This window comes from Leptopilina boulardi, unplaced genomic scaffold, assembly GCF_019393585.1.
Source record: "Leptopilina boulardi isolate dan_hultmark-lab unplaced genomic scaffold, ZJU_Lbou_2.1 LbouV2_379, whole genome shotgun sequence".
In the NCBI taxonomy this organism is placed as follows: domain Eukaryota; kingdom Metazoa; phylum Arthropoda; class Insecta; order Hymenoptera; family Figitidae; genus Leptopilina; species Leptopilina boulardi.
In genome coordinates, this window is record NW_026137950.1 from 856,891 (window position 1) to 871,223 (window position 14,333).

The 14,333-nt window shown below is 29.6% G+C and overlaps 1 protein-coding gene across 8 annotated transcripts in view; it reads right to left on the reverse strand.

Moving 5' to 3' along the window:
* Positions 1 to 2,902: 2,902 nt before the first annotated feature.
* Positions 2,903 to 14,333, reverse strand: part of LOC127287967 (uncharacterized) — a 140,470-nt gene continuing 129,039 nt past the window's right edge. For all 8 annotated transcript variants that reach the window (XM_051315138.1, XM_051315131.1, XM_051315136.1 and 5 more), the window contains one exon: positions 2,903 to 5,939. In XM_051315138.1, the coding sequence (XP_051171095.1) occupies positions 4,887 to 5,939 (1,053 nt within the window). In that variant the 3' untranslated portion in view covers positions 2,903 to 4,886. The remainder of the gene's footprint in view (positions 5,940 to 14,333) is intronic.

The window sequence follows — 14,333 nt, forward strand, 5'->3', positions numbered from 1 at the left end:
CTTTAAAACAGGTTCATTCTCTGAAACGATTACTGGACTGAAGAATCTTGTACAAAAAATTGGTAATAGTGACATTTATGATCTTGAATCTCAAGTCAATAAGAACGTTCTTGAAGACACGACAATTAAGGAAGGCTTAAAGATTTTGAAGATTAATGATAATAAATTTAGTACTTCGCTCTTGGAACGACAAGCAGAAGCTTCTAAAGGACAATCTTTGAATGATAAATGATACAGAACTAGGTTCTTTGTTTCCAAAATTAGGTGATAAACTAGCCAAATTTAATATTTAAGATTATTATTATAAAAAGCCGAGCTCTATGCACTTTTGATACTATGATACTTTTTTCGATTTGTATATTTTTATCCTTTTTATTATTCTTCTATCCTTTTGATATTAGACAATTAATCTCACAGAAGAAAAAGATTATTAGAAAAAAGAAAAAATGAATACTAGTTTAATAGTTCTAATAAATTTTTTCTTTGCCTATAGAGTTTGGGAATCCTATTATATTTATAGTTTTAAACAAAATTATTTAGCAAAATTTGGCCAATTCGCCTAATTTTTGAAGAATCACCTCCACTTGCGATTGACTATTTTTCTTTAATTACTTGTTTTTATTCTTTTTTGATCTTTAACTCGATACTTCATTATTTAGAAGCTAGATTTCCTGGTTTTAGGAGATTCAAAATTAAACATGATTTAATCATATAGAGTTAGTAATAAACAAAGTTATAATTTATTGCTTTAAAATAAAATTTTTATAAACTGTCTGTCTGTCTTCGTGCATTATATTTCGTCCACCATAGTAATACTGATATTAATTTGTGTTACCACAGCAACAGTTTGCAATTAAAATTTATGTAGCTGACTCGAAACTCTTTAAATTATGCTCTACCCTACTTGAAATCCCTACATAGGTTCCCATATGGGTTCCTATATCAGGAAGCCATATGGAATACCATACAAAATCGTATACGTATTTGAGTCAGAAATTTAAATAGGAAAAAACATAAATATTATCAAATAATATATATATATATATATATATATATATATACAGAAAGCTTACATGTAAGAATTGTAAGGTAACAATGTAAACTGTCAGTAATCTTACTATTAACTTGAAATGTCCGCTTCAGTGTAAGCATACATGTATGGTCGTGGTAAGCTTACATGGTAAGGTCCTAGTAAGCTTACATGGGAAGGTTACATGTTAAGGCCGTGGTAAGTTTACAAGATAAGTTTACAGTAAGCTTACCCTGTAACCTAATTGTAAGAGATTACTTTGTAAGCTTACTGTAAGGTTACTGTAAGCCTACAATGTTATTAAGAAATAAATTTTATTAATATTTATACGCAATAGTTTTCCATGGCACCTACGGCTCCGCAGTAAATTTTATTTAAAAAACCCTATCAACCCTATCAACAGGCATAGGGTTGCAACCCTATGCCTATAAACTACTTTACCAATTATTTCATTATTTATTAACCAAGTTTATAATATAATTATACTCAATAGATTTTCATATTACCTAAACTCACAGCTGCCCTTACAGCAAACTTACAAGATAACCTCTTACAGTTAGCTAACAGGGTAAGCTTACCACATGTATGCTTGCAGTTACGGAGACATTTTAAGTTAACAGTAAGTCTACTGACAGTTTACGATGTTACCTTACAAATTTACATGTAAGCTTTCTGTAAACTCGATGTAATATACTGTGCTGTGCGGGATGGGATTCATGAACCTTTTTAAAATCCCAGGTAAATTACTATATGTGAATTTTATTAACTCTGAGCTGTATATATATTTCGATATAGCAGGATTTTAAAATCCAATGTGGATTTATAATATGTTAATTCCTACGTTTTTCCTAATTCAAATTCCTGTTCCAAATACATATACGATTTTATATGGGATACCATAAGGTTTCCTACATGAGTTCCTATATGGGAAACCATATGAGAGCATATGTATGAATTTTCATTAGGGTATGCCCCTGCTTTTCTGACTGATTTTCATTTTATAATTGGGTTAGTCCACTGACTTTCGTCTAATAGTGGTTGCAACCAAATTTTTAAAAAATCTAGTTTTAATATAAGTGAAACTCGATGATTCCCTGAGTTCATTAACCATAATATTATGGTAAAAATTTTATTCCCTTTAAAAATATTAAATATCAAAAGTAGGAGGTTCACAATGTGATTTTGTAACCTTAAATTTTTCAATTTTTTTAAAAACGCTATTATTAAAAAACTATTAAAAATTAGATGTTGGAACTCACCAAAAACATAAATCACTTTATTCTGCACAGAGGAACGAAAGAATTATTGCAAAAATTTATTATTTTTGGATGATATACGATTTTAAAAAAAATTTTATTTAAATATTCTCGAGATTTTTATTTACTTATAACTTTTTTGTCGGTGCTCCGATAAAATTGAGGTTTTGCACAAAGATTTTTTATAATATTCTTTACCTTCTATTAAAATCCTACGAAGGTGTTTTGCTTCGTTTTGGAGATATTAATTTTCAAAAATTTTTATTTAAAAAGGTTAATTAAAAGACTTGAAGTTAACTGACCAAATTCAAACTGCTTCATTTTTTATAAAAATATATTAAAATGTAGCGATTTGAAATTGGTCAGTTAACTTCAAGTCTTTTAATTAACCTTTTTAAATAAAAAATTTTGAAAATTAATATCTCCAAAACGAAGCAAAACACCTTCGTAAGATTTTAATAGAAGGTAAAGAATATTATAAAAAATCTTTGTGCAAAACCTCAATTTTATCGGAGCACCGACAAAAAAGTTATAAGTAAATAAAAATCTCGAGAATATTTAAATAAAATTTTTTTAAAAATCGTATATCATCCAAAAATAATAAATTTTTGCAATAATTCTTTCGTTCCTCTGTGCAGAATAAAGTGATTTATGTTTTTGGTGAGTTCCAACATCTAATTTTTAATAGTTTTTTAATAATAGCGTTTTTAAAAAAATTGAAAAATTTAAGGTTACAAAATCACATTGTGAACCTCCTACTTTTGATATTTAATATTTTTAAAGGGAATAAAATTTTTACCATAATATTATGGTTACCCAGTAAAAAATAAAAGATGCAAGAACAGCGGATTCCGGTTACAAGATCAATAGCTGGTAAACGAATCCGTGAGAATCTCGGATACGAGCAGTTTTCGGTATCCGAAATGATGTAAAGCTTGTAAACGCACTGAAACGGACGACTTTTGTAAAGCTTTTAATCAAGAAAAAGCAATTAAATGGATCCAGAAACGATGGGAAATGAAATTAGTAGCAAAAATAAATGATTCTTTATTAAAGAAACATACATTTAAACATAAAACAATTATTCTTACTAATTCTAACCCCTGCATTGAAAACATTGGGAAAACAGTGTTTTCTTGGTAATTTTACCTTGTTATTGGGAAAATATGGTTTTCTACCTTACCGACATTGGATATTAATTTAACGCAGGTTTTGTCGAATTTTCAATTTCAATAGAAATCCAAAATTATTTAATAAAAAGTGGTAAAGGAAATTAAAAATAAGCACTTAATTATGTTTAATAACATTTTGATTATTTTGAATTGCTTTTGAAATTAGAAAATCAAAAAAAACCGCGTTAAATTAATATCCAATGTCGGTAAGATAGAAAACCATATTTTCCGAATAACAAGGTAAAATCGCCAACAAAACACTGCTTTCACAATGTTTTTAATGCAGAAGTTAGAATTAGTAAGAATAATTGTTTTTTGTTTAAGTGTACGTTTCTTTAATACATAATTATTTATTTTTGCTTCTAATTTAATTTCCCAACGTTTCTGCATTCATTTACTTCTTTTTCTTGATTAAAAGCCCTACAAAAGTCGTTCGTTTCAGTGCGTTTACAAACTTATGAGCATTTTGGATACGGAAAAGTGCTTGTATCCAAGATTCTCAGGGATTCGTTTACCAGATATTGAGCTTGTAACCGGAATCCACTTTTCTTGCATCTTTTATTTTTTACTGGGTAATGAACTTAGGGAATCATCGAGTTTCACATATATTAAAACTAGATTTTTTTTAAATTTGGTTGCAACCACTATTAGACGAAAGTCAGTGGACTAACCCAATTTAAAGCTTACTCCAAAAGGAAAAAAATATTTTACGTCTACATATAAAAGAGTTAAGAATAGTTAAGAAGAGTTAAGAATAGAGTTAGTTACGAATAGAATTAAAATTTTAATTTTGTTAGTTGTATATTAAGATGTATATTTACAATATGCTCATCTTTTTACAAGGTCCACAAAAAATCACTGCCCACCTTTAAATAAAAGTTGTCTAAACTTAAAACTTTATATTTGTTTAAATATTGGTAAAATAGTATTAGTAGGTTTCTGTTTAAGTTATTCGTTTAATTTTGTAAAATAAGTGACAAGTTTTGATTTAAAAAAACCGTCAATTATTTATGACTTTATTATAAAATACTGATTTTTCACTTGTTACTGATAGGCCTAAAAAAAGAGCATCAGGTCGTACGTAATAGCACCATTTCCCCAAAACTGTGCATCATATAAGTAATAATTCGTATCATAAATGTTTTTTTTAAGTTACCATAACAATAGTCATATTTTATTAGCAGATAACTTTTCCCTAATAACACCACCGATCATTGTACAAACATTCTGAAATATTTTTTAGCCCATCATTTCAGATAGATTAGAATGTAATGTTAAATATTTAGTGATGTTATTAGGCAGCTGCTCTGCATTGATACGTAAACCGAAGCAGCGGACGGTCGTCGTTAGCACTAAAAATCTTTTTTTTCTTTTTATGCGTCAGGAGGATAGAAATCAATGACCACTTAATAAAGTAAGTATCGAAGGCTATGATCCTACGCACATAAGCGATTCATAATTACTACTCGTGGTGCTGCCTATCGAAACATTAGAAATCACATGGTGTTCTTGGGCGTTAGTATTCCTGAGAATGTCATCCGCCGATAGTGGTGTGAGTTTCCAACCTGGAATTAAATCCAATTCCAAATCGGGACCTATATCAACATCTAGAAGCTCATTATTATTGAGTGGATCTAATGGTGATTGACTTGAGAGAGATAAAACACTTCCCCAATTGATCGATCGACTATCCTCACTGTCACCAATACCTGAATCGGCATCTGTTTCTGTAGAAGAAATTGGAGGTATGGGAAATGGCGTAAGCCTTCCTTGCTCAGATGTTTGCAGTTGAGCAATTGGTGTCGTTGAAATAACAGGTTCCATTGGAGGTGGACTACGATCCCTCTCCATTTCTTTTTCTAAATGCCTTAATGTATTGCAAATGAGTACTGATCGATGTAAACTTGGATCTGGGAATTGACGATATCTCGCTAATTTGCACATTGAAATATTGAGAACAGCTAGTCTTCTTTGTCTATAACATGTCCGTCCTCTTCGGCACCAACTTGACCTTGAACCTTCACAACATCTGTCGTTTGCACGATAACTAGAGCCAAGCTCCAAATAACTTTTACCATTTTCTTCTCGCCTTATCATTGGAGGCTCATAATTGTGGGGCTGTGCCCATTGTATTGTTGGCCTTGATAGTTGATTGTAACCATTATTTCCAAGACCTCGTTGATAGTAATGCTGAGAATGATGTAATTGAGCTGGAGGTGTTGTTGGAGTTGTCGACGGACAAAGTCCAGTTTGTAAACACGACAATGGTGAATCCATTTCATAATACGAAGAGGGCGACGTTGTTGTTGTCGTTTGATTTAATTGTGACGTGTAATTTTCATCCATTGCCCACCAGCTACCATCAACTCTACTAAATTTTGAAGGATTCTCACCGACATCCATATCAAATTCCATACAAACCACACCTGTTTCCAATTTACGTTTTCCTGACGTGGCTTGCAAACCCATCATTGCACAACTCTGCAACATATAAAATAGAGAAATATTTAATACATATATTATTCATTTCATTATTGTATTAAGAATAACTTTACTATTTTTAAACAATTTTTTAAAAAATATATACAATGCAGGGCCGCATTTACCGAATAAGGAGCCCCAGGAATTGTTGGTGGGGGCCCCATGCATGGAAAGGGTTTTTCAAAAATTTTACGAAGATTAAAGTTTTAAAAAAAGTATATATTACCAAGTAGAAATGTCCGTAGCTCGCCAAAATTAAACACCAGCATGGTACTGACCCAATACTGGTCGTCGGTATTGACTTTCAGTACAGGCAGTGTACTGACTTATATACCGAATTAGTACTATCTCGGAGGTAAAAAAATATTTAAACCAGTACTGGCAGTAGACTGTCATACACACCGAATCAGTACTATGTCGCTGGTAAAAAAAAACATTTAATAAAACAGTCTTAAAATTGTTCTAATAGGTAGAAAACGATGATTTTTTATTAATACTGTTTATTTAATTAATAATAAACGACAATTAGTTAATTCTTTGTGTTTCCATTTTTGTTGTTAAAAGTAGAATATCTCAAATTTATTATCACATACTTTAGTACTAGACAGTTCTTCATAATTCGATATATTTTGTGGATTCTTAAATTAAATTTTCAAACTATTTTACCATTTATATTTTACAGTCGTCCTTATTTTAAAATTATTTTAAATTACGTAATTCATAAATCATTTTTTTTGTTTTAATATAATTATTTGCGGTAAAAATAATTTATTAATAACATTCAACTGAAATTGATATACAGTTTTATTTCATAAAATCTTTGAAATAATTATAAATTTTTGTAAGGTAAAAAAATTCTAGAATGAAGTCATTTTATTTTCGTGATCAATAGATAATACGGTCTTCGAAATCAAAACTTTCGCATAAGGTTGAACTACTTCAAGTCAGCGCGGCGGGTTCGATCCCCCATGCGTGCGAGATTTTTCATTCTTAGTTTTAAGTGTTACTAGACGTAGACTGCGCGCGCCTTTTAAGTTGATATTTCGTACTTGACCAGAAATAAGTAAAGAATATTCATATTGCAAATGTCAAAATGTGTTATGATTGAAAATTAGTCAAAAGTTCAATCTTTTGTCGATAATAATTTATTTGACCGGAATTTATTAAGTCAACACTCTTAAAAGTCGACATTTTATTAGAATGCTTTTATATGAAATTGATTTGTCATTTTCGAGAAAGGACATAGAACCATCTAGTAACTTAATGAAACTGTCTAGAAACTTAATGAAAACTTTTAGAATCTTCATAGAACGTTCTAGTAAATTTATAAAAACTTATAGAAATTCCGTAGAATTTTCTAGAAATTTCTTGAAACTTTTGAAAAACTTTGTGGAACATTATATTCACAATACCTTGTACTATCTTCATGGAATTATCTAGATACTTTATGGAACCTTCTAGAAACCTTTATAAAACTTTTTAGGGTTTTCATGGAAGTTTCTAGAAACTAAATGGAACTTTCTAAGAACTTCATGGAACTTTCTAGGAACTTAATGAAATAATCTAGAATCTTTATGGAACTTTCTATTCATGAAACCATATAGAGTCTTTATGAAACTTTCTTAAAACTTAACTGAACTTTCTAGAAACTTTCTAGAATTTTCAAGAAACTTAATGAAACTTTTTAGAGTTTTCATAAAACTTTCTAGAAACTTAATGAAACTTCGTAGAAACTTCATGAAGCCTTCTAGAATTTTTGTGGAATTTTCTAGAAACGTCGTAGAATTTAAAAAAGAAACTTAATGAAACTTTTTAATGTCTTCATGGAACTTCAAAGAAACTTAATGAAACCTTCTAGAATTTTTACAGAACTTTCTAGACAATTCATGGAACTTTTCATTCATGAAACCTTTTAGAGTCTTTATGAAACTTTCTAGAACGTTTTATGAAGCCTTTTAGAAATTTCATAAAACCTTTCACAATGTGCATGGATCTTTATAGTAACTTCATGAAAACTTCTAAAATATTCACGGAACATTCTAGAAACTTCATGGAACCTTCTAAAAACCTCTTGGAACTCCCATTCCTGAAACCTTCTGAAGTCTAATTTTAATAAACATTTTAATTTTTTTACTCTTTTTTAGAAACTTCCTAAAAACTTCATGGAACTTTTCAGAAACTTCATAAAACCTTCTAGGAACGTAATGGTACTTTCTTGAAACTTCATAGAACCTTATACCTAGAAAGTTCGTAGAACTTTTGAAGAAACTGAATGAATAACCTTTTAGAATCTTTATGGAACTTTCTATGTATAAACTTCGTAGAACTTTTTGGAAACATAATGGAAAAATCTAGGAAATCTTCATCAAAATTTTTAAAACTTCATGAAAATATCTAGAAAATTCAGGAAAGCATCTAAAAAATTCAAGAAATCTTCTGAAATCTTCATAGATCCTTTTAGAAACTTGATGAAACTTTCTAGAAACCTAAAGAAATATTTAGAAATTATATTTCACCTTTTAGAAACTTTATAGAATTTTCTAAATATTTCATGGAATCTCCTAAGATCTTTGTTTATGAAGTAGAATATTTGCTAAAAAAATATTTACCTAAATATACACATTTTGAAAACCAACAAATCTAAACAACTTTTCTTTATGAACCAAAAAGTAATAAATAAAAAATTAAAATCACAAACAATTTTTTTTAATTAGAATGCGTTTTTATGGCGTAGAAAAGTAGAACTATAAAAATTTTAATAAAAGAATAAATGTTCGATAAAATATTTTAATTTATTGCAAATATTCATTATGGCAGATTAAATCAAATTGAAACATGACAGTTTTAAATAGTTTGTCGAATTGATTAAAGGTCCAAGAAGAAGTAATTCGTAAAAACATTCAAAGTTGTCTAAAATATTTTAAATCATTGAAAACATTCTTTAAACCATATTTAATGAAAAAATTATTCCAATTTTGAATGCTTTTACGAATTACCTTTAATCAATTCGAAAATATATTCAAAACTGTCATGATTCATTTTGATTCAATCTGGCATAAATAATACCTACTCGCAATAATTTTAATTATTTTGGCAAACATTTATTCTTTTATTGCAACTTTCAACAGTTATACTTCTATCTTTTATTTATCACTTTTTAGGCCCCCATAATAATAGCATTCCTATTAAAAAAAATTTGTTTACTTTAATTTGTTTAACTGGGGCGCATGAATAAGTTCTAAAATTAATTTGTTAGAATTCCCATTTGTTAGAATTACATTAGATAGAATTTTCTTTTAATCGAATTTTTACTTGACCGAATTATTATTTTACAGAATTTCTGTTCATCCGATTTTCTATATGACAGAATTTTTATATAACCGAACATTCAATTGACAGAACTTCTATTTGATCGAATTTTCATTTCTCAGAATTTTCATATGCTCGATTTTTTGATAAATAGAATAGCCATTTAGACGACTTCTAATTAGACAGAATTTTAATATAAAGAATTTACTTTTATCCGAAGTTTAATTTTTTAGAATTATTATTTCACAGAATTTCTATTTCATCGTTTCTTCACAGTATAGAATTATTACTTAACCAAATATTCATTTAACAGAATTTCCATTTGATCGAATTTTTATGTGTCAGAATTTTCATCTTTTCGAATGTTCATTAAACAGAATATTCATTTAAATGAATTTTTATTAGGTAGAATTTTAATAGGAAGAATTTACTTTTAGCGGAAGTTTCATTTCTTAGAATTATAATTTAGCAGAATTTTAATTTAATCGATTTTTAGCATTGCAGAACTTTTATTTAGTCGAAATTTTATTTAAAGAATTTCTATTTGATCGAATTTGCATTTGTCCGAATTTTTATTAACTCGAATTTCTATTAAACAGAATATTTATTTAGACGAATGTTTGTAAGACAGAATTTCCATTTCACAGAATTTTTATTTGTTCGAATTCTTATTTGAACGTATTGTCATTTGAAAAAATTCTTAAAACGTCGAATTTGCAAATGTCCGAATAAGCATCCGGCAGAAACGATTCAACCATTTGCAAATTCGGTCAAATGCAAATTCGACGTTTTAAGAATTCTTTCAAATGACAATTCGTTCAAATAAGAATTCGAACAAATGAAAATTCGGTGAAATTGAAATTATGTCTTACAAAAATTCGTCTAAATAAGTAGGTGTTCTGTTTAATGGAAATTCGAGTTAATAAAAATTCGGACAAATGCAAATTCGATCAAATAGAAATTCTTTAAATAAAATTTCGACTAAATAAAAGTTCTGCAATGCTAAAAATCGATTAAATTAAAATTCTGCTAAATTATAATTCTAAGAAATGAAACTTCCGCTAAAAGTAAATTCTTCCTATTAAAATTCTACCTAATAAAAATTCGTTTAAATGAATATTCTGTTTAATGAACATTCAAAAAGATGAAAATTCTGACACATAAAAATTCGATGAAATGGAAGTTCTGTTAAATGAATATTTGGTTAAGTAATAATTCTATACTGTGAAAAAACGATGAAATAGAAATTCTGTGAAATAATAATTCTAAAAAATTAAACTTCGGATAAAAGTAAATTCTTTATATTAAAATTCTGTCTAATAACAATTCGTCTAAATGGCTATTCTATTTAACAAAAAATCGAGCATATGAAAATTCGATCAAATATAAGTTCTGTCAGTTGAATGTTCGGTTATATAAGAATTCTGTAATATAGAAAATCGGATGAATATAAATTCTGTGAAATAATAATTCGGTCAAATAAAAATTCGGTTAAAAGAAAATTCTATCTAATCTATTTAAAATCTATCTAAATAATTTATTCTAACAAATGGAAATTCAAAAAAATTAATTTTAGAACTTATTCATGTGCCCCGTTTAACTGACATTCTATTTATAGTGAACCTTTTATTCGGTTAATATTATCTAATTAGTTGACATTCTATAACCAATCAGGCAAGGTTGCAGAAGATTTGACTTATGTGAATTTTCTTGAAATATTAAAAGTGAACCTTCATTTTCTATAATTAAAATTAATCATTACAATCGGTACATTTAATTTTAAAATAATTATTACAAACAAAATATTTATCCTTCCTTCTAAATAAAAAAAATTATGAGAGAAAAAATATTATTCAACACGTTCTTCATGACAGAAAATTTAATAAACATAATGTTCATTTTTGTACATAAAAAATTAATCAAACTTCAAAATTTTCATTAATTATTTATACTACAAAGTAACATTTTTTTATTCTGAGAAACAATCCTTGAAGATTCTTTGGAAAAATAAATTTTAAGAAAATTCGACCGTATATATTGCTTTCATTCATTTACTGACTGAAAACGTTGCTTGACAAAGATAACTGACGCACACACCACTTTTATTTCTGTGTGTCGGTAAATCTGTACGCGGACAGATCGTGTCCGTTTTACGCTCTTGCGAGACGAAGATGACAAATAAGAATTCGACCAATGGAATAGACGCCACGGCGACAATCAACCAATGGGATAGGCGTTACTATAGATCGAGAGTTTATGGTTTAGAGATTTCTTATATGGGATAAATATAAGTGCGAAGTAACAAATTTGAAAAAAAATTTACTAGTATATATCTGATTGAATGTTACGGATATTAAAGTAATAATTAAATTATTAAAATAACGTCAATATAGAGAATTTCATGACCAATTTTATGTGCCTTTAAAGCTTTATATAATGTTAAACACTTATAAAATATTATATATATATATATATATATACCATTACTATATTATAAAAAGATATCGCCGCCGCTGATTTAAGAATGAACGCTAGGCGAGAAATTCGACGCTACGCGGGAGCTCACAGTACTCGCCTACCATTCAACTCGCACAGCATTCAAACTCGCTTATCGTTCAGAATTTGTCTCAAATGTACACTAGGCGAGAATTTTGACTATCTATATCAAAATCATAGGTTAAAAATTAACATAACATCAATACTCAAGGTCAAACGACAGAATCATAGATTAAAACGAAGATAACCTTAAAACTCAAGGACATATCAAAAGCTAAAGGTTTTGATGGAGTAGAGACAGACATAACCTCAAAATTATTATCAGAGGTCAAAATATGACCCTCCCTTTAAAATTTTAAAGGTCATAGGTCAAAGGACAACATAACCTTAAATTTACGTTGAAGGTCATAGGCGTGGAGTTTACGGATGCAAGTTAAAATATATAGTTTATGCTCTTATTAAAATATAAATAAATTTCTGCTGTTCAAATTTAAAAACTTTTTATTAAATATAAATTTAATCAAAATAATATGAGGAGCTGGATATTATGTTAGCTGTTTGACCGCTTGGAAAGTGAGTCGTTCGCTTCTCGAAGGGTGAACGAGTACGCTTTTTGAGGAAAGCGGGTTAGCTTTCCTGAAGGTGAAACGACAAAAGGTGAACGGTTACTCCTCAAAAGATTAACAGTTCTCCTTTCGCGGCGAAACTGCTGCTCCCTGACGAATGAGAACAGCTCATAACTGCCAAATCAAGCGGTTCTCCTTTTTTTCTCCGTGTAGAGCCAGTTAAACGTTCGAAAAAATGAAAAAATTGAAATTCAAAATTTTGAAAAATATTACATTATAGGAAATTAAAAGGCGCATCTTTTTTCTGTTTTAAATTTTTTAATAAAACGAATAGTTTAGTTTCTAGAGACAAAAAACTGAGAAATTTAATTAAGTTTTAAAGCATAAATCATCATATCTCCGACAATTATTAATGAATTCGATTCAAATTTGATATGTACATATATTAGGGTCTACTGAAGGCGACAAAATAATAAAAAATTAAAAAAACCTTAATTGTTTAAATTTTTTTTAATAAAAATTGAGACCAGTTGATAATAACGTTTTCTTACTTTCATCGACAAAATGTCTGCGGGGGGAACTTTGTAGTTCAGAAAACTTTCAGTGAGACATTTGTTTATCACTATAGAAGAAAGTTTTATGTAAAATATTAAATCAATTCATTGAAAACTTTTAAAGTCAGCTGTTGCAGTTTTTCACATTGAAATATAAATTTCTCTATTATTATTTTTTTCTATTCACAATTAATATTACCATGCTTAATCCAATATGTCTAATGTTAATTTATTAAACAGATAGGTTTAATTTACAGATTTTTTTTCATTTTGTATAAATGGTAAAATATATATATATATATATTATACTAGAGAGCTACGCCCCCTGCGCGCTTTGCGCGCCAACCCCCACTCTAAAATTTTCGAGACAAATTCTGAACGGTACGTGAATTGCATGGAGGGCGAGTACAGCGAATTCCAGCGTAGTGTCGAAATTCCCCCCTCCCCTCTACCCCTACTTTTTCCCTCCCCCCACCCTAAATTTAGAGATTAAAATCGTTTCAAGACTCTGCATATAGCCGCAAGTCCCCCCTCCCCTACCTTCTCTTCTACCCCCCCCCCTTCTATTGACTTGCGGCTATATTCAGAGTCTTGAAACAGCGGCGTCGAAGGGGTTGACGGTGATATCTTTTTGTAATATAGATAGATATATATATGTGACAGTCCCCGAGAGAAGGGACCTTAGCTCACCAGAGGTCAATATTGAGTTTTATATGGTAAATGATAGATTTTGAATTGCTTTTTCACATGCAAAAGTCAAAAACTGATTAGGATAATTGCTTTTGACACAATAACATTTTGAAGATGGGTATGTCAAGCGCATTTCGAGGCGGATTGTGGCACTCAAGAAATCAGCCCCACTACTTTACTTACACAACTATACTCTCGCGTACGTGAGCTTCGCGTACGTGAGACCCGAAGATACACGAAGTAGACGAAGCTCACGTATACAGAAACACAACGTTGTGTTAGTGTGGTGGGGGGACTTTTCAGAAGTTCCGCCCCACTCTTCGAGTTCCGCGTTTCTGCTTCTTCTTCAAACGCTTGCCCTGTGAAATTCGTTTTGGTGAGCTAAGGTCCCTTCTCTCGGGGACTGTCACATATGTTACGGTAAAAGTGAGAAGTTGGTGAATGTGCATATTTACCAAGCTAGTTGGAAAAAGTGAGAAATTTCGGATTCAATTTAAAAAATTCTCACATTTACCAAGCAGATTGGTAAATGTGGAGTGTTTGTTTTAGTTCAAGCAGATGTTACCACGGAAGGAGGTAAGACAAGTGCTGGGCATATTAAAAAGATTAATACTTTCTTTGCTGTTATTGATATAATATTGTTACTATTACCATTTGCTTCGTCAACTACTTGCAAAACGTAGCTTCATTAATAAGAACTTCAATTTCTTCTTCGGACTGAAGATTCTGGATTACCTCATCAGGAAAGTTCGACGACTTTAATCCTAACTTCATTTTTG